At 64.1% G+C, this 24,292-nt stretch overlaps 2 protein-coding genes across 4 annotated transcripts; both read right to left on the bottom strand.

Moving 5' to 3' along the window:
- Positions 1 to 6: 6 nt before the first annotated feature.
- Positions 7 to 5,995, bottom strand: HAP1 (huntingtin associated protein 1). Of its 2 annotated transcripts, XM_015885823.2 has the most exons (15): positions 5,816 to 5,995; positions 4,140 to 4,216; positions 3,928 to 4,044; positions 3,744 to 3,844; positions 3,530 to 3,638; positions 3,370 to 3,448; positions 3,169 to 3,299; positions 3,006 to 3,080; positions 2,787 to 2,927; positions 2,555 to 2,619; positions 2,258 to 2,407; positions 1,884 to 2,170; positions 1,567 to 1,785; positions 1,124 to 1,226; positions 7 to 769 (listed from the first exon to the last, which is right to left on the bottom strand). In XM_015885823.2, the coding sequence occupies exons 1-15, from the start codon at positions 5,910 to 5,912 to the stop codon at positions 415 to 417; spliced, it is 2,106 nt and encodes a 701-aa protein (XP_015741309.1). In that variant the 5' UTR covers positions 5,913 to 5,995; the 3' UTR covers positions 7 to 414. The 2 variants fall into 2 exon arrangements, with proteins under 2 accessions (XP_015741309.1, XP_015741312.1); XM_015885826.2 differs by lacking the exon at positions 1,124 to 1,226 and having other exon boundaries at positions 631 to 769; positions 5,816 to 5,994.
- Positions 5,996 to 10,207: 4,212 nt separating this feature from the next.
- On the bottom strand, positions 10,208 to 24,242 carry JUP (junction plakoglobin). 2 transcript variants are annotated; one of them, XM_015885822.1, is made up of 15 exons: positions 24,145 to 24,242; positions 16,320 to 16,552; positions 15,249 to 15,502; positions 14,761 to 14,999; positions 14,449 to 14,650; positions 14,095 to 14,239; positions 13,527 to 13,630; positions 12,692 to 13,030; positions 12,262 to 12,417; positions 12,049 to 12,168; positions 11,782 to 11,932; positions 11,569 to 11,690; positions 11,360 to 11,399; positions 11,088 to 11,251; positions 10,208 to 11,011 (listed from the first exon to the last, which is right to left on the bottom strand). In XM_015885822.1, exons 2-14 carry the CDS (start codon positions 16,543 to 16,545, stop codon positions 11,106 to 11,108), a joined length of 2,244 nt encoding a protein of 747 aa, XP_015741308.1. In that variant the 5' UTR covers positions 16,546 to 16,552; positions 24,145 to 24,242; the 3' UTR covers positions 10,208 to 11,011; positions 11,088 to 11,105. The 2 variants fall into 2 exon arrangements, with proteins under 2 accessions (XP_015741308.1, XP_015741307.1); XM_015885821.2 differs by lacking the exon at positions 24,145 to 24,242 and adding an exon at positions 16,985 to 17,088.
- Positions 24,243 to 24,292: the final 50 nt, after the last annotated feature.

The raw sequence follows: 24,292 nt of genomic DNA on the forward strand, positions 1-24,292 counted from the left end.
ACGGCATCAGGTGCTCGCGTTTATTCCACAGGGTTGGGGCACAGCTGCAGGCAGCCCCGCTACATCGACTGGTGGGCAGAAAAGTCTAAAAAACACCGCTTAGAAACGGTCCTGGTCCCGGCCGTGGGGGCTCAGCCCGGCACGTGAAGCCCCACGGGGCAGCAGCTCTTCTCCATTGCGGGAGCCGCCGGTTGTGCCGCCCGCAGCGGGGCTGGGGGGCTCAGGGAAGGGGCTGCCGAGCTCCGTGTGCCCCCCGTTTAGGGAGGGGGGGGCTGGTTCTGCCGCTGGGATGAAGCCCCGTGTGCGGCTGCCGGGCTCTGCGCTGCCCCAGGGCGGGGATGCAGTGAAGGGATCCCAGCGCTGGAGATGAAGGGAGCGGGGGGCTCCGTTCCGTCCCTCCGCTGCGCTGTGCCCTCACGTGGGCGCATCGCGCTGCTCCCCCCGCTCGTAGGACCGCTCCCCACGGGCCACCACGCGGTGCAGCCCCAGGCGCCGCAGCTTCTGCACGAGGTTCCCGCTGAAGATGCTGCTCCGCAATGAAGGTTCCCGCGGCTCCTCCGCAGCGCAGGGATGGGGGGGCAGCGGGGGGGCTCCCCTGGTCGGGGCCGGGTGCACCGCTGCGTTGATGCCGCGCCGGAGCAGGAGGTGGACGAGGCCCAGGGGGGGGTCGGGGCGGTGCGACGGCGCTGGGCAGGACGGCTGCGAAGACGGGGGGCTGCGGTTCAGCCCTTCAAAGGACCCACAAGAAGGCACGACGGAGTGATGCAGACTGCAGGGAGAGAGCAGAGCAGGGCTCAGTGACTGGGGGGACTCGGGCTGCAGGCAGGGCTTGGCCCAGCACCGTGCCCTCATTTGTCATCCATGCAGGATAGTTTGTGCAGTTGTGATTGCTTTTTGGTTTTACTGATGCTGTGAACTCCAGCTCACACCAATCACTGCTTTGCAATAGCGCCCAGCAGTTAAGGTGCCCATTCCTTGCTCCATCCTGACCCCAGCAGGAAGGCAGCAGGCGCTGCTGCAGCCTCAGAGCCCCACTCCTCCCACACAAAGCCCCCAAGGGTGGAGACAGAACAGGCAGGAGGGAGGAGAGGAGGCAGCAGTGGGGAGGGGAGGAGGAACATACCTGGGCATCACCGTGGTGAGCTCAGTGGTGGGGTGGAGGATGTGGCAGGTGGTGATGGTGAAGGTGGACGGGGTCTGGGGGAGGTTGTTAGCAGAGAGGAACACTGGAGGGGACAGGAGACAGCGGGTTAATGGGACATGGGTGGGAAGGGCATGGAGAGCAGGTGGGGGCCCATAGGAGCACTAGTGTTAGCCTAGAAGCTGCCACAAGCAGCAGAACCCCACACCCAGGGAGCAGTGCTGGCTGTGTTCAGCCCAATACAGCTCAGAGGAGGCTCAAAGAGCCCAGAGTTCTCCTGGACCTTCCTTGGCCATGTGCCTTCATGGGTCCAGGGGATGGACCGGTGGAAGGGATGGGAGAGGGAAGAGCACAGGGCAAAGAGCACAGGAGGGCAGAGGGAGACTGGGGCCCACATCCCCCCCGTTCCTGTGCCCCCCGCTCACCCCCGGGGCCCTTCATGGCTTTGGCGGGTGTGGAGGTGGGCAGCAGCTGGAAGGAGGCAGCCTCCACCTCATCCTCCTCCAGGTCAGTGAGGCTGTACACCTCCTCCAGGTCGATGTCCAGGGGCCTGAAGTCCTTAGTGAGCACCCCAGGGCGCGGCACGAGGATCCCCCCCAGGTTGGGCTGTGCCAGCTGCTGCCAGTGGTGGAGCGTCACTGAGCCTGGAAGGGGGGATACAGGCGTGCAGAGGGGCTCAGCTGGGAACACAGGGCCCTTCTGGCACCCCCAGGGCAGCACGAAGCCCCCTCGCATTCCTCACCTTCCAGCGGCTTCACGATCTGCAGCTTGTCCGGCAGGAAACTGAGCGAGCCCAGCGAGAAGCCGGAGGCAGCGGTGTGCTCAGAGCCCCCCGAGCCGGCGGACACAACGCTGCCGTTGGGGGTCGGGATCCCGTTGGAGCCGTCCTCATCCCGCAGCCGCCACAGTTTGTGCTCCCGCTCCGCCTCGAAGGAGCGCTCCTCCTCCGACAGCCGCTGCTGCACCGACAGCCGCTGCAGCGCCGCCTCCAGGTCCTGACGGCCGGGGGCCGCCCGTGGGCCCACCGCCCTGCGGAGACACGGGGTCAGGGGCTCACGGCACTGTACAATGCACCGTGTCCAACATCCCCCTGCCCTGAGCCCCCCTCACACTCACGGGGCGCCGTGGTGAGGAGTGCTGCCCCCCCCGGAGGGAGCAGCCGACGTCTGCTTGGAGCCGGGTGTGTGCTGGGGGGACGCGGAGCTCGATCGGGCTTTAGCCGCGTGGTTCACCGCCTTCACCGTCTCGAAAACGCGCAGGCAGCTCCTGTGGGCAGGGAGAGGGAGGGGGCTGAGCCCGGAGCAGCCCCAGCACAGGGTCACAGAATCGCTGCCATCAGCTCATCCCCACCACGTCCCCAAGAACCACAGCTCCTTACTTGGACCCCTCCCAGCTCACGGCATCAGCCCCTACCTGTAGTCTGAGGAGGATTCCGTCCCCTTCCTCATCGTCCCCTTGATCTCAGCAGCCAATGATTCCTGCAGGGCGGGGGTGCAGTGTCAACACGGGCGAGCTGTGCCCCCCCCCCCCCCCCCCCCCCCCCCCCCCCCCCCCCCCCCCCCCCCCCCCCCCCCCCCCCCCCCCCCCCGCGGACCGGGCGCCGCCCCCCCCCCCCCCCCCAAAATCTCCCCCTCCCCACACACACCATGGGCAGGAGGCTGCTCCCTGTGCCGTAGCGGCTGACGGTGCTGTTGGGCAGACTGCGGCTGCGGAGACTCTTCACCTCCTCCTGGGCCTCCTGCAGCATCCCACCACACTCCACGTATTTGTCCTGCAGATCCTGCAGCTGGGGGGGGGAGGAAGCAGCGCTCAGGGCACAACCCTCACCTGTGGGGACCCACAACCCCCCCCATCCCACACTCACCTCTGTCCGGAGCTGCTGCTGCACCTCCTTGGCTGTGGCCAGGTGCTGCTGGAGCTCCTCCACCTCCGTGTTGTACTGCAGAGCAACAGGGGGGAGTCACGGGGGCTGTGCCCTGTGCCCCCAGTGCCCCCCAGCACAGAGCAGGGGAGGGGTGGGTTCTCACCGATCTGCACTTCTGCTGCAGCTCCACCACCTGTGCCAGGAGCTGACTGATCTCCTCCTGCTGCCTCGCCGTGTCCTCAGCCTTGCGGGCCAGCTCTTCCGACAGGCAGGCGACCTGCTGGCTGGCTGCAGCTGGTGGGGAGCACCGTCACCATCCGCCCCAGGTGCTCTCCATCCCCCCCCCCCAGCCCAGCCCACATACAGAACTGCTCCACACAGTCAATCATCAGCTGCTGCTCCTGGTCCTCGTACCGGCTGGTCTCTGTCACGATGGTGGTGGCCTGGGGGAGAGGACAGGGTCTGTATGAGATGAGCAGAGCGTTCCCCCCCAGCATCACCACTGGGTGCCCCGCTGCCCCCACCTCCAGGCGAAGCTTCTGGTTCTCCTCCTCCAGGCACCGGAGCTTCTGCTGCAGAGCGTCGTACTGGAAGTACTGCTGCAGGGACAGCGAGGACTCGCTCCGGCGCAGCCTGGGGACAGTGGGGTGGGCATTGAACACCAACAGTGTGGGCAGGATGAGGCCCTGCCAGCACCCTGACCCACAGCCATGGGGCAGCCCCATAGGGCCCACTCACGGTGTGATGGGGGTGGAGGTGGGCTCATTCTCCTCTGTGTTGGTGGTGTAGAAATGGAGCAGATCGTCCCTCATTGAGACCTCATGGCGCAGCTGTGCGATCTGGGGGGATAATCAGGGTTCAGCTCAGGGGCACAGCCCTACACAGCACCCCCCACCCCCCAGCACAGGGCTGAGGGTGGTACCTCCTCCTTGGCCAGCTCCAGCTGCTCCTCCAGCAGCTCATTGCGCTCCGTCAGGCTGCGGTTCTGTTTCAGCAGGGACTGCCCGATGCGCGCTGCCAGCTCCAGGTCTCTCTCTTTCTGCAGGATGTGAGGGGAACACACTGAGTGTCAACCAGGACCGTCCCCTCCGGCCCCCACCCCGCAGCCCCAGGTCCCCGTGCTCCAGCACACACCTCATCCAGCAGGTTGGTGACAGCATCAATGTCGTGGTACGTCTTGGTGATCCGCACGGCCCGCTCGGTGCACAGGACTGGGGGGAGAAGGGCAAAGGCTGAACCTGGCTGTGCATACACAAGGGCTGCAGGGGGAGCTCGGTGTTTCCCTGCTGCCCCCTCCCCTCGTTCTGCAGCTCGCAGCTCACCCACGGGCACGCGCTGCCCCTGCAGCACACAGTGATGGGCAACGGCTGCAGCAGCTGCACTGAGCTGCCCTGCGCTGCTCACCATTTGCTGGGCAGCAGCAGCACGGTGCAGGCAGGCTGCTCCTGTGGGGCACACACCGACCTCACCCCACATCTCAGTGTGAAGGGGAAGGTGCCAACGTCCCCCCGTTCTGACACAGGGCACACGGATGGGAAGGAGGAGCCGAAGGGAGGTGACGTCTCCAACACAAAGCCAGGCTGGGAGCACTGGCACAAACAGCGCCGTGCAGCACTGCATGAAGGCAGCGTCCCCCCAGCCTGCCCCAGCCCCCTCCCCCAGATGGCACTGCAGGAAGCCAGCCCTGCCCTAGTTTCTCCATGGGGTCGCTGGCTGAGCACAGGGATTTGCTCCAGCCCACGTTCAACAGCCAGGAGCGAAGGGACAGAACCCACAGCATCCAAACTCACAGCCACAGTGGGGCCCAGCACTGAGATCTGCCCTCCTGGGGTGCTGCACCCCACACCTACCTGATGCTCCCATGGCTACAGTGAGGAGCACCTTGTGAGCAGCAAGGGGAGCAAAGCAGCTGCAGAAACAGACACCAAGCTGGGGGGGGTCATATCCCCCCCAGTATATCTGGGCCTTTGGGGCAGATGGGTGGCACAGGGGGTGCCCACTGATCTGCAGAGGCAGCCAGCAGTGAGCACGAGGCCTCAAGCTCTGCCTGTACCCCACAGCCACTGCCAGAGCTGCCCACTGTGCTCACAGCCCCACGGCGCGTGCCTCAGTTTCCCCAGCAGAGCAGCCCAGCAGCTTCACCCTGCAGCCCCCACCCCACGCACTCCCCCAGGCGGGCAGACAAAGTGGGTTAACGGGGGAGGCTCAGCCACACAAATCCCATTATGCTGCCCCAGATGGGATTGTGTAATGGCGCACATCACCATGGTGATGCCCCCACTCGCCACCCGTGTCCCTGTCCAGACCCCAGTGGGTACATCCATAGGGATGGGGGGCCAGCCTCAGCCCCAGCCCCCTCCCCTCAGCAGGGCCTGCTTCCCGCAGGGGTCTCTAACTGCACTTCATCAGGCCGCTGAGCCGTTAATTGGAAATAATTGGAGCATGAGCATCTTGATGGCGTGAGCCAGCAGCGGGTCCTGGGAGCTGCCCAACACGTACACACCAACCAGCACGGCCGGGCCAGCACAGTGTGGGAGCCCACACCCCCATGGGGGGCTGCCCAAAGCCCCAAAGCCCCACGGATCCTTCCCCATCGCTCTGCCCACCACCAGCAGGAACCCCTCCTGGGGTCACAGTGACCCCAAAGGGACTGGATAGCAATCCCGCACGGTGAGTGGGACCGGGGAGAGGGGGGGGGGATTGTCAACCCCAAGGGAAATGCACAGACCGGGAGATGGCAGCCGTGGGGCGGCTGTTGGGAGCCCCCGACCCCTCATTCCCGCTGCAGCCCCAGCCCCGTCGCCCCCCACCTTCCTCCAGCTCTCGGGCGATGGGGTCCCCGCCGCCGCCGCGCTCCGCGTTCCCGTTCAGCTCGTCGTACGCGGCGGGGCTGCTCCAGATCTCCATGGTGCCGTGCCCACCGCGGAGCCGTGCCGAGCCGTCCGCTCCCGCCCCTATTTATGGGGTCGCCCGATGCGCACCTGCCCGCTGCGTCCCGGGGGCGGCGCTCAGGCCGGAGCGGGGCGGGGGCGGCGGGGTCGGGGGCTGCACGCTCCCCCCGGCTCGGCACAGCACAGCACAGCGCAGCACGGCACGGCACAGCACAGCACAGCACAGCACAGCACAGCACGGCACAGCACAGCACAGCATAGCACGGCACGGCACGGCACGGCACAGCACAGCACACAGCAGGCAGCTCAGCCCGGCCGGCAGCAGCAGCTCTCTGTGCACTATGAGGACACGGCCCCCATCGTGTACCCCACAGCCCCCATCGGGCACCGCAGAACCACACGCCATGGGGATGTGCTCCTCATAGGGGATGCTGCTGGATCCCACCTCCCAGCCTCGCACGGACACGGGGTGGTCTGTGCACTGCATCCCCCAGTGGGAGCTGCCCAGAGGGGACACTGAGGCAGAACTAGGGCAGGGAGAGCTGAATAAATCACACTCTGTTTACATGATGGAGCAGCTGCGTACACACTGTGCAGGCGCTGTGGGCAGGGGGCTGTGGGTGGGGGGCAGCGGGGCTGCTCTCCGTCAGGATGCCAGGACTGCTCCTATGCACAGCGCCTCCATCAGCACCCGCCCCCAGCGCCTGCCCTCATTAGGACTGAACTAATCAATGAACCGATGAGGCCGCGGCTGGAGCTGCCCTTCAGCAGCACACAGTGCCTTTATTTGCCTGCTGGAGTCCCTCCCTGCAGCACCCAGGATCCTGACCCCCTCCAGTTCTGCCTCAGCCACAGCACCCTCCTGGCTCTGCCCTCTCCTCCTTCCTGCCTGGGCTCCACAGTTTGTGGGTAGGGACCCATCCATGGGCACCCCAAGGACGCAGTGTGTAGGAGCTGCTCCCTCCTAATCCCTGCCAGAGCTTTGCTTCTCCATGCAGGTCTCTGCGCCTGCACAAGGAGATTACAGGGGGCTATTTCTGATGGCAGCTTAACGGTCTGGGTGAGGGGATGAGGGGGTGGGGGCACAGCACACACAGACGGGGCACTGAGAAACGTGACATGGAGTGGGAGTGGTGACACAACCGAGCCACACTGTGCCCAGAGCTGGAAGCTGCGGCTGATGGCTGAGGGGGCAGGAACACCATGGGGCCACAAGCACAAGCATGTCACAGCCAGGGGGTGCCCCCAGCCCCCCATGCGTGGGAGGAGGCAGAGAGGGCGGCAGCAGGATGCAGCCCCATTGCCCCAGATCTCCATCAGCCCCCTGCTCTGCTCCTGCCCCCAGCACACACACACCAAGGTCCAAGTGGAGCACAGACCCCTCCTGTGCCCCCACCAGCTCCCAACCCAATGGAGCCTCGGCACAGTGTGTATGGGGGGGGGGGGGGGGCGTGCAGGGTCCCTGGGAGATGGTGGGGCTCCCTGCACATGTCCAGCTCAGCCCAGCAGAATTAGCCCGGGATGTTCTGGCCGAGGAAATCCACTCCGCCAATCCCATTAGTGGTGATTAGCTCCTGCACTGCCCCGTGACCCCACCCTGAATCCTACACCCCACGGCCCCCACCCCAAACCCTGCACCCCACTGCCCCAGGTCAGCCCCATAGTAAGGGCCGGGCACTCACGGAAGTACCACAGGGTCTCCTCGATCTGCTGGGGGGTCAGGGGGGCTGGGGGCTGCGGGGCGGTTGGGGCACGCAGCCAGTCCTCGTGGTCGTAGCCAAAGACGGTGTCGGCACGCAGAGTGTAGCGGGGCAGCTGCTCGCCCAGCAGGGTGACGATCTCCACCTCGGGGACGTCGCCGCTGCACAGCTCTGGGGATACGGGGACAGCGCGTCAGGTGCGGGCTGGGGGCACCCGGGGCCGGGATGGGGGCACAGAAAATTGGCTTGGGGGTGCATTGGAGGAGAACTTCCTGCCCCCTCTGCCCCCGTGGGGTCCGGGGTTGGTGCCCTCAGCAGCCGGATAACCCCAAAGCCTCGTGCCCGCGGAGGGCGTCCCAGCGGGGGGCGGCTCACGGGGACCCTCATCCCATCCTTCCCCCCCCTCCCCTTTGCCTCCTGAGGGGAGATCCCTGCTGCCACCTCCCGGCCGCATTGAGGCACCGCGATACGGGGCGGGGGATGCCGGGACGCGCGGTAGGGACGAGGCCGAGAGTTTCCCGGCCCCCTCCCGTCCCCCCGGCCCGACCCACCGGTGATGGTCGCGGCATCGCGGCGGCTGCCCGCGGCGTGGGGCGGGGTCGGGCCGGGGGGCGGTTCCTGCGGGGCGGCGGGGTCCAGTTTGGCGTCACGGGGGGAGCCCGGCTGCCATGGGCCGTGCCTTCCCCCCCACCCCGGATCCCCCGGAGCAGCGCTGGGAGCCGCAGGGTCCCTCCTCTGGCCGAGCCTGGGGAGAAGGAGACTTCAGGGCGACGCTGGGGACCAGGGCCCCCATCCCGTCCCCCAGCCGTACGGGGACCCTGAGCGTCCTCATTGCCCCCCCCGCCGCCAACCCCCCCCCTGGGGCAGCATCGCACTGCCGGGCTCCGGGGGCCGGGGGGTCGTGGGCAGCAGCGCCGGACGGGCCCGGCGTGGGTCCCGCTGCCCTGAGCGGTGCAGGGCGGATCTCGGGGCCATGTACCTGCTAAGCGCTGCTCCACGCCGTCGGGCCGACGGCCGCTACGTGGTGCGGGGTCTCGGCACCAAAGCACAGCCCTGGTGACATGCGGGCGGTGAGGACGCTTCGCAGGGGCCGGGTGGGACCCCGCTCCCCATCCAGGTGCCCGGCAGCGGACGGACGCGGTCGCGGTGCCGCAGCTCTCGCGGGAGCCCTCGGGAGCCGCACCTCGCCGGGCAAAGTTCGGCTGCCATCCTCCACCCCAGTGCCAGCGGGATGCGGGTACGGGGCTGGGAGGACCCGCGGCGGTGCCAGCACGGCCATAAACACATCACGAGCCCAGCCATAAAACCAACACCATCACGGCCGTAAAACCAGGACTGCTGTGACCCCGCCGTCACGGGCTGTGCCGTCCCTGCCGATCGCTGCCGGAGGAGTCGGGGCTGCAGGGGTCGAGCTGGGCACTGCGGAGCCGTCGCATTGCAGCAGCGGGACGGGGGCAGCGCGAACGCAGAACGTCCCGCAGCCTGAGCTCGTCCTTCGCACCCCGCAGGGTGGGATGGCACCGCCTGGCCGCTCCTGCTCCTCCACCAGAGGGCAACAGGCGGGACGGGGCGGGTCGGGGCACTGCGAGGACGGAGGGCGCTCCCGGCCGGACCCCAGCGCCCAGCGAGCAGAGCAGCGCACAGGGGCTGCCCCGGGCTGTCCCGAGGGCTTGGCCCCATTGCCCACCACTGCAGCAGCTCTGTCGGGCAGGGCCACGCAACCCTCCGGATTTGCGCTCCGTGCTGCCCGGCTCCCACGGCTCCCGGAAAACAGCTGTTGTTTTGCACGGCCCCGATCCTGGCACGGGACAGAGCAGGAAGCCGGGCCGTATCCCTGCTGCACGAGGCTTGGCCGGGCTCAATGAGACAGGCCTGGAGCCAACCCCGCTTCCCCGCCCCGCTCCTTTCTGCCTTCCACCCCAGCCCGGACCCTGCAGGCGTCCAGCTCAGAGCAGCCCCGCGCCGCTCCAGGCGCTGGGGAGCTGATCACAACAGATGTACGAACACCCCCGTCCCGACCCTCTCCCATCTCACAGCAGAGCTGTCACAAAGCTCAAGGACGGAGCTGAGCCCACCCCCGTGCCAGCACCCGGCTGAGCTCCCCGTGCCAAGCAGGGGGGACGCGGGGACACGGCCGAGCAGATGGGCACCGCCAAGTTCACGGATAACTTTGGGAAGTTTCCACCTCTCAGCACGTTGCCAGCCCGGCGCCCGGAGCTGCTTCCACGCCGCTCGCAGGGAGCAGCTGCCGGTGAATCTCCTCCCTCCATCTGTGCCGCTCGCACAACCCGGCTGCGGGAGTTTGGATGGGAATCGGTCGCCGCTTTTAACCCCGCCGCACGCAGCTCCATCCCGCCCCGCTCCATCCATCCATCACCGGAGCTCGGCTGCAGCGCGTGTTTATCCCTAGAGCTCATTAAGACGAGCTCCGAGCCGCAGCGGAGCTGAGATGCCAGTGATGCTCCTTAATGAACAAACATCTTAATTACCAGGAGCTGCTGCCTCCTGGCAGAGCAGACATGTCGCCATACCCACATCAGGGCGATGCCCACCCCACCCCAACGGGACCCACAATGTCCCCAGGCCAACAAAGAAGAGGCTGACGACGACCCGGGGCTGGGGGGGTTATTTTATTCTTTGCTTTGGTCTATACAAAAAACAACTTATAGAAATAATAAAATCTTCCCTTCTGGACCCACGCTGCAGTGACAGCCCGTCCACTTCCAGGCAGAGCGTGAAACCATCAGATCCAGAACCTCTTCAGAAAAGTCATCAGATAAGGAAAGAGGGAGGAAACACCACTCACCAAAAGGAGGGGAAAGGGTTAAAATGTGCCACAGAGATGGGTACAAGGACACGGTTCTACTGCTGGAGTCACTCCTCTATGGGTGCTGCGGGACTCAGTCGGCTCCACGCAGCAGATCCCAACCCCACCATCCCCAGGGCTCCAGGAGCGGCTCCGTTTGCTCCCAGCAAAGCCCAGGCTGCCCCTCGGACACCAAAGCTTGCAGAAAGCAAAGGGGCTCCTCCCAGCAGACCCCTCCCCAGAACAAACTGCAGGGACGTTAGAAAGCACAAACTTAAAGACGGCAAAAGCCGTTGGCACCATATTAAAAATAAGAAGGAAATATATATATTCATAGAAAAGACCATCCTGCCAATGAAAGGTTGATAAAGATGCGGGATTTGTGTGTTTTAAAGCTTCAGAAACTGTATTTGGATGCCGGGTGCAGCAGTAGGTGCTCGAAGCAGTCCCAGGAGGAAGGACCTGCACAGACCCACAGCGAAGAGAAAACTAAACGGGGAGATGAAACCTCTCGTGGGAATGGGGACGTTTGTCGTCAGGCACTTCTGTCTCCCGAGTCCTTCTCGCCATTGCTCAGCTCTGGGGCCGCCCTCTGCACGGAGGAAACTCCTGCACAGAGGAATGGGTGTCACCGTGGGCTCTGGGGAGCGGGATGTGGCCCCCCAGCCCCCCCAGCCCCCCCTACCTGTTGTTGTGCGGGCGGTCAGGCGAGCATATGGTCAGCAAAGGGCGCGCGGACGCCGTCACTGTAGGCGTCCATGGGGTAATCTCCATCCATGTCCATGTGCATGTCAATGGGGTCCAGAGGGATGTCACCCGAGTACATGGGGCGGTAGCCAGGGTCCATCTCTGCTGGGTGACAGGGGACACTCAGTGCCTGTGGGTGACAGCCGCCCTCCTGGCTCCCATTGCGCTGAGAGGGACCGAGAGGCCGCACAGACCCAGGGCTGCACTCACCGTCTGAGTAGGGCTCGTTGATGGGGATCATGCTCTGAGCCTGGGAAAGAAGGTGGCACACTTTGAGATTCAGGGAACATGCACGTGGCACTTGGTATCCCCATCCCATGACCCAGAGCCACCACCTCCCCTCTGCCCACCCACCGCTGCCGTGCAGGCTCAATGTGGGGGCACAATGTGGCCGCCCCTCCCCGTCCCCATGCACTCACCGCCTCCCACGCTGCGGGGTCGTGCTTGAACAGTGAGTTGGTGAGCTCCACAGACACACGCTTCCTGTAGTCGGGGTTCTTGTCCTCGGAGATGCGGAAGAGCACAGCGGCCGCATAGGTGGCTGTGGGGGGACAGGAGCTGAAACACTGCAGCAGGGCCCAGGGATCCACCTCGGCGAGCAGAGCCCAGCACAAGGCTGGGGCTGCACTCACCTGTGCCCTCATTCCTGGAGTGCAGCAGCTCCATGAGAGGAGCTGAGGCCCCTTCGGCATCAATGGCATCAGCAGCCTCCTTGTCCTGGGCCAGCTCGCACAGCACGCCGGCTGCCACGCGCTGGATGTTCTCCACTGGTGAGTAGAGGAGCTGCCGGGAGAGAACAGGGCGGTGTGAGACTGTGTCCCCAGTGCAGCCCTACATGGACATGTGCACTCCCAGCAGCTGGGAGGTGGCACGGCACAGCCCCGTGTCCCAGCCCCTACCTGCACAAAGAGGGGAATGGTGTTGAGCCGGAAGATCTCCATGCGGTTCATGAGGTCCCGGGCCAGGATGTGCAGCGCTCCTGTACAGCCCTCCACTATCTCCTCCATCTTGACACCATCCTGTGAGGGGATGTGTGCTCAGAGGGTCCCCATGCCATGGTCCCACCATGCACTGAGCGTGGGGACAGACACCCACCCCGCTTGGGGACTCACCGTGTAGGGCTGCTGTGTGCCAGCCGCCACGTGACGCTGCGCATCTTGGTGAGCCTTCACCAGCAGCTGCACCAGGCGTGGGATGACGGCCGCCTCCTGCAGCGGGCCGTGGTTTGCCGGGCACAGGGCCAGGTTGCGGATGAGCCCGATGGTGGCCTGCAACGAGGGCACAGAGATTCAGACAGAGAGCAGAGGCACAGGGCACCCCGCAGCCCACCCACAGCCCCCCCGCAGCACACGCTGCCTCCGGCTTCCTGCATCCTCCTGCACCGGATCCTACACCCCCACAGCGGGGGGTGAGGGTGGGTTTCACCGCAGCAGCAGAGCACGAGCAATTTCCTCCCATTAGCAGCCATTAGCTTGACGGAAACACAGCAGCCGGTGCGCTGGGCTCCAGCTGCAGCTCCCCGCAGCCCCCCCCACCCCTCACCTTGACCAGCGGCCACTGGTTGGGCTGGTTGAGCAGCTTGACGATGGCGGGGATGCCGTAGTTGAGCCGCACGGAGTTCTGTGCCATCTCGGCCTCGGGGTGCCGGCTGGTGAGGTGCCGCAGGGCGCACACGGCCGGCTCGGTGATGTCCTCCTTGTCGCCCGCCCGCAGGATGGTGTGGATCAGCGCCTCCACCCCGTTGGACTGTGTCACCAGGGTCTTGTTCTTGCTGTTGTTGCAGGTCAGGTTGGAGAGCGTGCCGGTGGCGCAGGTCAGCACATTGACGTCGTCAGAGCTCAATTGGTTCACCAGGATCTTGAGGACTCCATCCAGACCCTCCTGCAGAAGCACAGACAGGGGTCAGAGCGGCTTCTCCCTCCATCCTGACTCTGAACAATCCCATAGTGACTACAGTTCTGGCCCCAGCTGTGCAGACAGTGCCAGGAAGGGGTTAAAGTGCTGCAGCCAGAGCCAGGGGACCCGGCTGCACACTTCCACCGCCAGCACAAATAGTTTCCACACTGCATCAGGAGCTAATCTGCAACCCGAGCACATGGGGAACGCATCAGGAGGTGATGAACGGCTGGAAGAGCTCAGAGCTGAGCCCTGGGCACCCCTCGGGCTCTGCATCCTCATGGGGCCGAGAGCTGAGAAGGCAGCTGCAAGATCAGGGTGCCTGGGGATGCTGCTGATGCAGAGCAAAGTAAGGACAGCACTTCAGGATCAGGCTGGCATGGGCACGGGGCTCCACAGAGGTGGCACTGACCCCAGGCACAGCTGGGAGGAGCTCCCCAAAAAGCTGAGCTGAACACAACGCGGCAGCCCCCAGACCCACCTGTTTGGTGGCCACATCAGAGAGGTTTCGCAGGGTCCAGAGACAGTTCTGCACCAGCCGGGGGCTGGAGCTGGTCAGGTGCTTGCCCAGAGCCTGCATGCCACCTGCCAGAGACACGAGACACTGGGTCTATAAATACAGACATGCAGCTCCCGGCAGAGAGGAAACGGAGCCGTGGCACTGCACAGCGAGTACAGGCTGGGTGCCACCCGGCTGCCGCCTCCAACGCAGCACGTCGCTCAGCAGAGGCTGACTGCTAAATGTGGAGCAGAGCAGCTCCTGCCCGCCAGCCAGGCCGGTTCCTGCCCACACACAGCCCCAGAAAGTGCCTCAGCAGACACAGACCCGGACATGGGCGGTGGGACCCGGCAGCTCAAGGACTGGCGTGCCACACAGGGCAGCTGCCCGTGGGAGGGATGCAGCAGTATCACTCTTTCTTGGGGCCCCAGGGGCTGCACTGCACAGAGGGGTGGGCAGCAAGCAGCCAGGGGCAGTCAGTGCTATGGGAGGGCGAACAGCATCAACCCAAAACCCCACAGAGTTCAGGAGGCGGCCCCAGAGCTCTTACCAGCCTCGACGATGGCAGGTTTGTTGCTGGGACAGACTGACAACACCTTGAGCACCCGGCTGGTGGTCCACAGCAGCTTCTCATAGTTGTAGCTGCGCATGATCTGCACCAGGGCTTGGGGGCCTCCGTTGGCCAAAATAATCAGCTGCAAGGTAAGGGGGCAGGGTCAGGGCCAGGGTGTGGGCAGCACCACGCGCTGCAGACCCCCAGGATGTGCAGCATCACCCAGCAGGGGAGCAGACCTCACGGCCCCGCAGGGCTTCAGGGGCTCCTGCACAGGAGGAGAGCAGCAGCCCAAGCACAAAGACAGAACCACGGCTCTGAGCAGCAGGGACCCCCGAGCCACAGGCTCACCTTGCTCTCCTGGTTCCCGTAGGCGAGCAGCTGCAGGCAGTCGGTGGTGATGGCCAAGAACTTGGGGTTGTTCTTGTTCAGCAGCGGCACCATCTTCTGCAGCCCATCAGCCAGGCGCACGGCCATCTTGGCACCCTCCTGGTAGAGCAGCAGGTTGTGCAGCGTGGTGATGGCGTAGAAGAGGACCGACTCAACTGGCGAGCTGCAGGCGGCACGGAGCCACGTCAGCACAGTGTGGGTACCCTCTTTTGCCCAATCTCAGCTCATCCTTTTTCATCTTAAGCCCATCCCTTCCTGTCCAGCCCCCTGTACCTGAGCATCCTGACGAGGGCCGGGATGCCACCAGACTTGAAGATGGAGAGCAGTCCCTCACGGTGGTGGGAGAGGTTGTGCAGGATGCTGGTGGTGCAGCGTGCCGTGTCCAGGTCGCTGGTGCTCTGCATGGTGCGCACCACAGCTGCCACAATCTGAGATGACTGCATCAGGGCACGGCGGGACGCTTCCTTCTTGGAGAGCTGGTTCACAATCATGGCTGCTTTGCTGACAACCACCTGCAGTAATGAGAGGAGCCAGGGGTGGGTGTGGGGTCCTGGGGTACGCCGGGATTCCTGCTCCAATGGGTCGCCCTGCACCGAGGCTGCTGGTTTTAACAACTCACTCCCCTTGCTCCAGGAGCAACAATGCAGCATAAGGTCAGACCCACAGCACAGAGGGGAGAAGGAGGTGGTGGGAGGGAGGTGGTGGGAAGGATGCCCCAGAAGCCCTGAAGCTTAAAGCCCAAACAAAGCATGCTTGCTTACTGGGTCCTCGTCGTTGAGCAGCTTGGTGAGCTCTGGGATGGCGCGGGTGGCCAGCTCAGCATCATCCTGGTAGTTGATCAGGTGCACGATGGCCGACTTCAGCATCTGCGAGGGCTCCGCCAGGCGCTGCACATTGGTCTGCTGCCCTTCCACCTGCGTGGTGATGAGCAGCGAGCGATCCTCCACCGTCTCGGGGTACATGGCAGCACGGACACGCTGAGCCCGGGTCATGGCCAGCTGAGCCTCCATGTCGGCTGCGGGGAGATGGAGAGGCAGCGTGAAGCCAGGCTCTCCTGCAGGAGTGTTCCCAGCACGATGCCCCCACCCTGTCAGCAGTCCTGGCACGTCCTGCAAGGAGCCATTGCTTCCAGTGTAAACAGATACAGCAGTACAGAGATAAGGCAACACTCAATTAGGCAGTATGATTAGGCAATTGTCACACAAGGCCTGTTAATTAAAAAATTAAGAGTATTTCAACTTGGGACCAGCTGGCAATGGGGATTAGGAAAAGGACACAGAGCCCTCCTGGGCCGAGGCTGCAGGGATGGGCACAGCAGGAACATACCCATCACAGACACACATCCCCCCTAGAAGAGGACAGGCAGCAAGCAGAGCTCTGCTCCACCAGCACTGCAGCTCTGCCTTCCAGCACCCATCTCTGGGGGGAACCAGCACAGCTCTGCCCTCCTTCTGGGGGCAGGGTGAGGGGAAGCATCTCCTCCGGCACCACAAGCTGTGCCCACATGGCTGCACCCCAGATATCAGGTCTGTGGCACACAGTGGCAGCTTGCAGCCGTGCCAAGGCAGCTTCCCAAGCAGGAACACCAGAGCTGACGCCGACCCGTGGGCTGGGACCTGCTGCTCTCCCCAGAGCCAGCCAAGCGGCTGCAACATGAGCTTGGCTCAGCAGGGCGAAGGGCTGGCTGCGTGCCCTCAGTGCAGGGAAGGAGGGCAGCAGGAGGGGATTTCAGGCAGCAGCAGCCCACGGGAAGGCTGTGTGGAGCAGTGCCCAGCGGGAGCACAGCAACAGCCCCAAGGAAAGCAGCAGCAGCAGAGCTCCCCCGCCCCTACCTTGCGCTTGGCTCTGGCCCTGGCCCCCACCCTGGCAGTAGCTGGTGGTGGTGGTCTTCTTGATGGTGTACTGCTTCCCATACACCTCGTCATCATCCCCCATGCACTTGCTGCTGACGGAGGGCACCTGGGTGTTGACTCCCGAGTGGATGCCCGAGTCGTAGGTGTAGGTCTGCTGCCACTCTGTCACCTTGATGGGCTGCTCCATCATGTTCATCACCTCCATGGCTGCACTGCGGGGCAGAGGGGAGCGTCAGAGCCCGGCCCCGCAGATCGTTATCTGCCCTCCTCCCCCAAGCGAGATGAAAGGCAGCGCTGCCATGACGAAGCCACAGCCGTGACGAACCCACAGCTCAGCACTTTGCTGCTCCTGTTCAGACACGAACACGGAGCTCAGCCAGTGCCTGCCACGCAAAACCACGTCCCAGCAGCAAATGGGCCACGGTGCTCACAGGCTGCTTTCTGCTGATGGGGGCTGAGCACGAGGCTGAGCCCTCAGGAATAACATAAACCCTTTGGTGACACTCCTAAAGCCCTTAAAAATAACCAGGCAGACCCAGAGCAACACACAGGTGCCCACGGCACACTCAGGGCTGGCTCCGGGCAGCACCGACTTGGGGGACACTAGTGTGACCCCCCTCACCAGCCCCCCCTCCCATGCATACGGGGTGCCACAGCCGTGAGCGCTGGGAACGCTCCGGGCACGGGAACCCCGCACCCAACCCCGGCCCGGGAGGCTCCGGGAGCAGAGGACGAGCCGGGCCCCACGGGAGGTCCCACGCAGACAGGAGCAGCGCCCGCCCGGATGGCGATGCCGTGAGTCACCGCGGGGCTGACGCTGCTCCCAGGCAGCCCGCAGCAGCTGTCGGCTGGCAGGGAGGTGCCGAGGGACGAGCCCTGCTCCCGGCCCTGCCGCCCACATTGGGGGTCCGACCCCAAACGCACCGCGGGGACAAAGCAGCCCCAAACCCCCACCGACGCAGCCTGCGCTTTAGAGCAGGGCTGGATTTCTACCGCCTGCAGGATGGGGACATGGGGGAGTAGTGGTAGGGGGTCAAAGCCCCACAAGCACAGGGGGCAGGAGGCTGAGTCACCGACCCCCCGCAGCCCCCAGCCCGTCGCCATACATTGGGCTGCACGGAGGGGATGAGTCAGACTTTCAGACTCGAGGAGCAGCGCTGCCAAGCAGAGGCGTAACCAGCACCTGGGTACACAGCACCGGGACACGGGGCCCCGCTGCAGCCCAGAGCTCGGGGGGTCCCGCAGGGTGCAAGGACGGCAGGAGAAGCCCCCAGCCCCACAGCGCCCGGCTGAGTCAGGGCGTCGGGTGGTGCCGGGACGCGGATTACGTGCAGGGGGAGGGGGAAAAGGGTTCGGGGAGGGGGGTTGCTGGGCGGTGCACTCGGGCTTGGCGCGGCTCGCCCCAACGCTGCGGGCTGTTCCCAGCAGAACGAGCGGCACAGCCCCACAGTCACCGGGAAAACATCCCGGCCAGGTAGAGAAAACACCTTCAACTCCTTCCTGCTGAGCAGCTGTGGGGCACAGAAAGACGGAGAGCTCCACAGCCCGCCGCCTCCCCCACCCCCCAGCAGCCCTTCCTGGAAGCAGAGCTGGGTGCTGCTCGTCAATTCGATGTTTTCTGAGCTGTAAAGGAGCATTCTGCACACTCAGTACCGCTCCGACTTTAATGGGTTGTGCATAATGTTTATAAGGCAGCGAGAGGCAACCCCGCTAATGGAGGCTGCTGGGGGGGGTTATTCCCATGGTAGGGGCTGCATGCTCTGATCAGTGCAGCAGCAACGTGGGGATGATGCTGTACTGAGGGGCCCAGCACCCAGCCAAGCCTCAGTCACACAAAGGAGCTGCCCCTGTCTGGTCACTGTGGCCATAAAGTTGGAGCCCCCAGACGGTGCTGGGAACCTGATAAAGGCAACATCAACACAAGCACTCACCAACAGGCTGCAGGGGGTGGGGAACTCATCCCTCTTCCCCCACAGCAGAGATAGGTGCAGGCTCTGCACTGTGCATGGCACCCACACAGCCCCATGGCAGCAACCACAGGAACCCACCAGGTCCCCACAGCCCCACTTGGAAAGCTGCCCTGGATGGACAAAGCCAAAAACATTAATGCTTTACAGCCCAGGTCCTATGCACAGCACAGAGCTGCCAGGAGGGGCCAGTTCCCATCTGTACACAGCCAGTCAACCTGCAATGCTGCTCTACAATTACTGGTGTATGACAGACACTTCATTTCCCAGGCATTCCTGAGTCTGGCTCAGACACCGACTTCATACACAGCTGTTCATCACACACACAACACAGCCCCCCCCTCCCTGTCTGCACCATGACACTCAAGGTGAGCTGAGCTGCTGAGATGAGCTCAGGAGATCTGATAGGGATGGCTACAGTCAGAACAGGCCCACATCAATGAGCACAGGGAGGCCCAGCACCACCCCAGTGATGGGCACCTGCCTGATGTTTTTCTGAGCCCTGAGCACACATCCCACTCCTCTCTCAGAGGGGCAGGAACCAGACAAGCTTCTCCCGTCCCCATCCCTCAGCAGGGACCAGAAGCTCACAGAAGGAGGGATACACCCGGCACATACAAGAGCTCTGGAAGGGCACAGCACAGGGGCAGGCGAGGAACAGGGCTGGGAAAAGGTTAAACCCTCTCCTCCTGCTTCCTGGAGCCAGGCATCCTGGTGAAGAAACAGGGGAAGTTGCTGCACAGCTCGGCCAGAAGGCTCCTCTAAGGCTGTTTGATCAGCAGCCAGACAGCATCGTCCCCCACAACAGCCCCCCCTGACTGTCTGCAGGGGAAGTCTCCAGTAAACACCTCCCCCCCGCAGCCCCTTCCTGCAGCTCCGTGACACGGGCAGGACGCAGCATCCACAGCAGGCACTGATTTACAGCTGAGCTGCCCAGCACAGCAGCGGGGATGCCATAATCAGAGCCTCACACAGAGGTAAGGACTGCCTGGGGTCCCCTCACCTGCAGTGCTGGCGGTGGGCTCACAGTGCTGCTTTGCTCAGCAGCCCCTGCAGCACCACGTCCCCATCACAGACAGCTCTGTCACCCTGAGGTGTTGGTGGTGTGAGGCTCTGACTGGGCACAGAAGCAGTGAGGTGTCCCCAACCCCCCCAGCACACAGAACAAAGCACAGCACCGCAGCTGCACTGTGCACCAGCAGCGAGCTGGGCTGCAGGAAGCACGCGAGCAACTGCAACTACAGCCACTGAGGCTTTTAAAGAAAGGAAAGAGGCATTAAAGGCAATTCAACAAATACAGGGTAAGGAAGGGTGATCTCAGATGCACTTCTACTGCACACCAGTAACCTCTGCCCTTCCCAGCTGCCCAGACAGCACAGCAGTGCCGGAGCAGCGGCATCCCACGTCTGGCACCACTGCCAACAACCAGAGCTTCAATAGGCTTTAACAGAATCCTTCAGAAGAACAAGCAGCGCAGGCAGGGAGAGAAAGGCACTTCTCAGAGCTCCCCAGCATCAAGGGGCAGCGTTACAGTCAGCTCTGCGCTCACATGGGCTGCTTCCAGGAGGGCTCTGCAGCACAGATAACTCAAAGGGTTCAAAGGGAATGAGAACCATCCCAGAGCTGTGCACACGCAGCCCTCGGCAACCCACAGACAAAGGAGCTGAGCACAGCCACCTTTATTTGGTGCTCAACCCCCAGCCCCAACTGCTCCCCCAGCACCGCTCCCCACCAGAGCCCCACATCTCCGCCCCACAGAGCAGCTGCTGACAGCTCCAGCACAGGCAAGTGTGGGCTGTCATGTTCTTGCACTGCCAGCACGAGGGGACAAGGTGCTCTGCTGCACATTCCTCTGCCGTGACAGCACACACAGCACCGCCACACATCAGCTCCCAGCACGGGGCCGTCTGTGTCTCTATCAATTCCCACCAAATCCAGATGTGATGCTGAGCTATTGGTGCAGCCCCATTGCACACACTGTGGGCAAAGCTCAGCTCCCCCTCCAGCTCCATCAGCACCCACAACCCCCCCCCCTCCCCACGGCTCTGCCCACATTGGGGACCCTCACAACCCACACGGGACCGTGGCCGCTGTCCTGGCTCGCTCCCAGGTGAAGAACAGCTCTGGGCCTCCCTCCGCCCTCAGCGCCAACACCCATCCCTGCCATGAGCAGGAGCCGCTCCCGCACGTGGAACCAGCGTCCCACCCCACCCTGCCCCATCCTGGGAACCGCGCAGGGATCCCGCACTGCCGCCCCAGCCCCCTCCCCACTAAGCAGCCCAGCAGGGGAGGTGCCCCCCAGCCCAGCAGGGCACAGCCCTCAGCCAGCAGAGGTGGCACGTCTCATTACAGACACGGGTGGGGAGGATGGGAGCTCCCCATTTGTCCGTGACAGGAGAGCTGGCACGGTGCAATCAATCCCAACAGCTCCATCTGGATAAGAAAAGAAATGTTTTGTTTTAGAGAGCACCAGGAACAAATTGTCCTTCAGGAACGCAATAATTGCAGCTTTTAGGATTTCAGCTTGGAGGCTCATGTGTGTTTCCAGCAAGAATAATGGTGTCCAATGGCACAGGGCTCTGCCACCCCAGATCTGCCAGCAGAGCAGGGCTGAGGGCTGCTGCGCCCCAGCTTCATTTCCCCATCCAACTGCATTACATCTGCAAAGTTCAAATGCTTCACAGGGAATTATCGCCAACACCCGTCAGCACACGGCCTGTCGGAGCAGGTTAATGATTTGTCACCAGGGCTCGGCTGGGTGTCACTGCGATTACAGCAGCGCTCGCACAGCAGCCAAAGGTCTCTGCCACCAGCAAAGTGAACGCTCCTGCCCTGCCATCCCAGCCCTGTGTCTGCACAAAGCAGCACGGCAACGCATCCCTGAGACGGCGGGGATGTGGGTAAAGGAGTGGGATTGCTGCTGGCACCGAGGTGGGGACTGGCACAGCCCTGCCAGCATGGAGCAGCTGTGCCACCACCCAGCAGCATCGGCTGCCTCACAGTGCCAGGGCTCCGCACTGTGCTGGAGGAGCTCAGTGCCAGCACCTGCCCCCCCCCAGCAATGCCCCCAACAGACCCCTGCCCAATGCATGGCGATGATGCCACGAGGCCGATTGCAGCCTTAGCTGCAGTGCTGCACGACCCCCCCTGTGCATCTCCGCAGCACTGGGGGAATGGGTCAGGTCAGCAGGTGTGGGATATTCAGAGAGCACTGAGCATCCCATGGCAGCCCCAGCACAGCTCAGCGCCCCGAGCCACCAGGAGCTCCGCTCCAGCACAAGGCTCCTGCCCTTTGCATGGAGGGATTTTAGATCCGAGCAATTCAAGCATTATGAAATGCCTCCAGGCCTGTCAGCAGCTGCAGAAAAACCAATCGGGGATGGCAGATTTGGAGAGATATCTCAAGCCTGTCTAATTAGAAACATCTTGCCCCTCACTCCTCCTGTATTCCCCTCACCACCCTTACAAAGCACAGTGCACTGCACACAAGGGGGGAGCATAGACAGCTCTCACCCCATGGAGGCAGGAGGATGCACTGGCCCAGGAGGCTCCTGAGCCCAAAGCCAGCACAGAGTGAGCACACAGTAAGGACAAACCCCAGGATGCACTGAAGGACTGATGTAGCATGGAGGGGAGCGGGGGGAGGAGGGGGTGATGAAGCACACACAGCATTGCCCCCCCCACCACTGGACCCCAAAGCTTTGGGTGCACTGCACCACCCCTGCAGCATGTGGGCCTCGGGAGCACTGAGCAGAGCAGGCAGCAACACGCCAAGCGTGGCATCCAGGGCTGTGCTGGGCCGTCCTTGAGCTGGCAGCACAGGATGCAGCTTTGGAGCACTCTGCAGCTCAGCTCTGGCCAGCAGCACTGTAAGCACAGATGTGTTTTTAAGCTGCTTAGGTCAAGTTTTAAGACTTCTTTGGCAGCCTCTCCCATGCACAGACAGCGTGCCTGCTCCATCCCCAAACACCCAACCCTGTCCCTGGGAAACGGGGTAAACCCAACCCTGGTGGAGCTGGAAATGCTGCATCAGCTCAAGTGCTGCATCCTCCAGGGCTGACTGCGAGCCAGGCGCTGCCAGCAGGGCACAGCCCCGTGGGGGACACCCCAGGTCCCAGGAGACCAACTGGGACCCACAGCTGCCACCCAGACCCCATTTGCTGCCTATCCCAGGCACAGCCCTAAAGCACCGAGGTGGGAAAACACCACCTAAAACAAGAGTCAGAGCTGGCAACTGTGCCACAAGAAGTCCAAGGCAGACTTGCAGTGCTTCAATAGAAATGAAACTTCTTTTTAACTCCTGCTAATTAGAAGCCAGCCTAATTTCAAATTTCAGGAGCAGCATGAGCTGTGGTACAGACACCTCAATTAGAGCCCTGTGAGCTCCCCATGCAGACCCTGTACTGCAGCCCCACAGCGCAGCTCCTCCCTGCGGGCTGCCAACTGCACCCCCCAACCGGCTGGGGGTCTGATGGGGGAACAAGGAAGGATTCCCAGGAGGAGGAGGGCAGCACCCGACCTTCATGTACAGCTCAGAGGCGAAACGCTCCGTGGTCTCCAGGTGTGAACAAACCACGGGCAGTGGTGCCAACGGCACAGCCCACGGGGACCCACATGTGGACGGGGCACGAGGTGCTTCATGCCGGCATCCCCGCTGTCCCCAGGGGAGTGGCTGCAGCACCAGACAATGGAATGGGAGCCATTGTTTGTGGGGGCGGGGGGGGTTGGGGCGGCCTGCAGCCCCCCCCACGCTTCCGCCAGCGCTTCCCCACCGCCGGAGTCGGGCAGCTGCAGCTCAGCCCCCCCCAGCAGCTCCTCATCGCCCAGCGAGCGGCACCAGAACCGGGGATAAAACGACCCCCGGCCACCGCCACCCGGGCTTTGCGCAGGCGCGTCCTGTGCCCACCTGTTAAAGCCGAGTTCGCTGCCAAATGGGTTTTTCAAACCACTTTGTGGAAATCCTCCAAAGCGGTGAACAATTACGGCCTTCGGAGGTGGAAGGACCTTAATGGCTGCTCCGCTCCGCACACTGCCCCGCCGCACGCCCACAAGGACACGGGAGGGGATCCGCGCCCCCCACCGACGGACCAAACTGCGGGTGGGAAGGGGACGGAGCAGGGACAGAGAAGGGACGGAGCAGGGACAGCCCCGGAGCGGGGACAGGGGGGGCCCGGGGATACCAGCACCGGGGAGGGCACGGCAGGACGCGGGGACAGCGCTGAGGTCAGCACGGCTCCGTCCCGGCCCGGGCTGCGCCCCGGGAGCCGCCCACGCTCCCACCGCGTCCCCCCGCGCACAACCCACGCCTTCCTCCGCGGGCAACTCCCAGCAGCGGCCCCGCGTCGTGCTTTAATCTGCGCCGATTAATTAAACTAATCACCCAGCGAACGCAACGAGAACGTGACGACGATACGAGCCGGTCGCTCCCCGCTCAGTTCCGCTGCCCCGACGTTCGGTGTCAGCGCGGCGGGATGAACAGGAGCCGCTTCATTAACCCCCCCGTCCCCGTTCCCCTCCCGCAGCCCGTCCCGCTCCCCGGGGCTGCTCGGGGCAGGTGAGCGGCTCCGCCGGAACAACCACCCGGGGCAGCGCCCAGCGGCAGCACCGGAACCGCACGGGGCCGGTTGGGCCGAACCGAACCGAGCCCGGCGGTGAGCGCAGCCCCGGGGCTGCTCGGGACCGGTCGGACGGGATGAGCGCAGCCGGGCGCGGCGCTGCCCCGGGGGGGGGGGGCGGTAACAGCCCGACACCGCGCGGAGCCCGGAGCCCCTCGATGCCGGGACCCCCCAGCCCAGGCCCCCCCCCCTCGCCCCCCGCCCGCCCCCCCCGTCTCTCACCTCTCCCGGTTCCCGCAGCTCTGCCGCCCGCCCCGCTCCCGCACGAACAAAAGGCGAACGGCGCCCCGCCCCGCCTGGCCCCGCCCCTCACAGCGCTGCCCGCTTGCCATTGGTTCTTCTTCCCGTCCGTCTTCGCCGCTGCTGACCG

Source organism: Coturnix japonica, chromosome 27 (assembly GCF_001577835.2).
Source record: "Coturnix japonica isolate 7356 chromosome 27, Coturnix japonica 2.1, whole genome shotgun sequence".
NCBI classification, from domain to species: Eukaryota; Metazoa; Chordata; class Aves; order Galliformes; family Phasianidae; genus Coturnix; species Coturnix japonica.

Excerpts from the sequence above, each read along its gene's own strand:
- HAP1 (XM_015885823.2), bottom strand. The coding sequence starts at position 5,912 with ATGGAGATCTGGAGCAGCCCCGCCGCGTACGACGAGCTGAACGGGAAC. Across the intron at positions 3,081-3,168 it reads TGCAGCAGAAGTGCAGATCG|TACAACACGGAGGTGGAGGA; the intron begins GTGAGAACCCAC and ends GTTGCTCTGCAG. Across the intron at positions 1,227-1,566 it reads AGCCATGAAGGGCCCCGGGG|TGTTCCTCTCTGCTAACAAC; the intron begins GTGAGCGGGGGG and ends TGTCCCCTCCAG.
- JUP (XM_015885822.1), bottom strand. The coding sequence starts at position 16,545 with ATGGAGGTGATGAACATGATGGAGCAGCCCATCAAGGTGACAGAGTGG. Across the intron at positions 15,503-16,319 it reads GGGCCAGAGCCAAGCGCAAG|CCGACATGGAGGCTCAGCTG; the intron begins GTAGGGGCGGGG and ends ATCTCCCCGCAG. Across the intron at positions 13,031-13,526 it reads CTGATGTGGCCACCAAACAG|GAGGGTCTGGATGGAGTCCT; the intron begins GTGGGTCTGGGG and ends GTGCTTCTGCAG.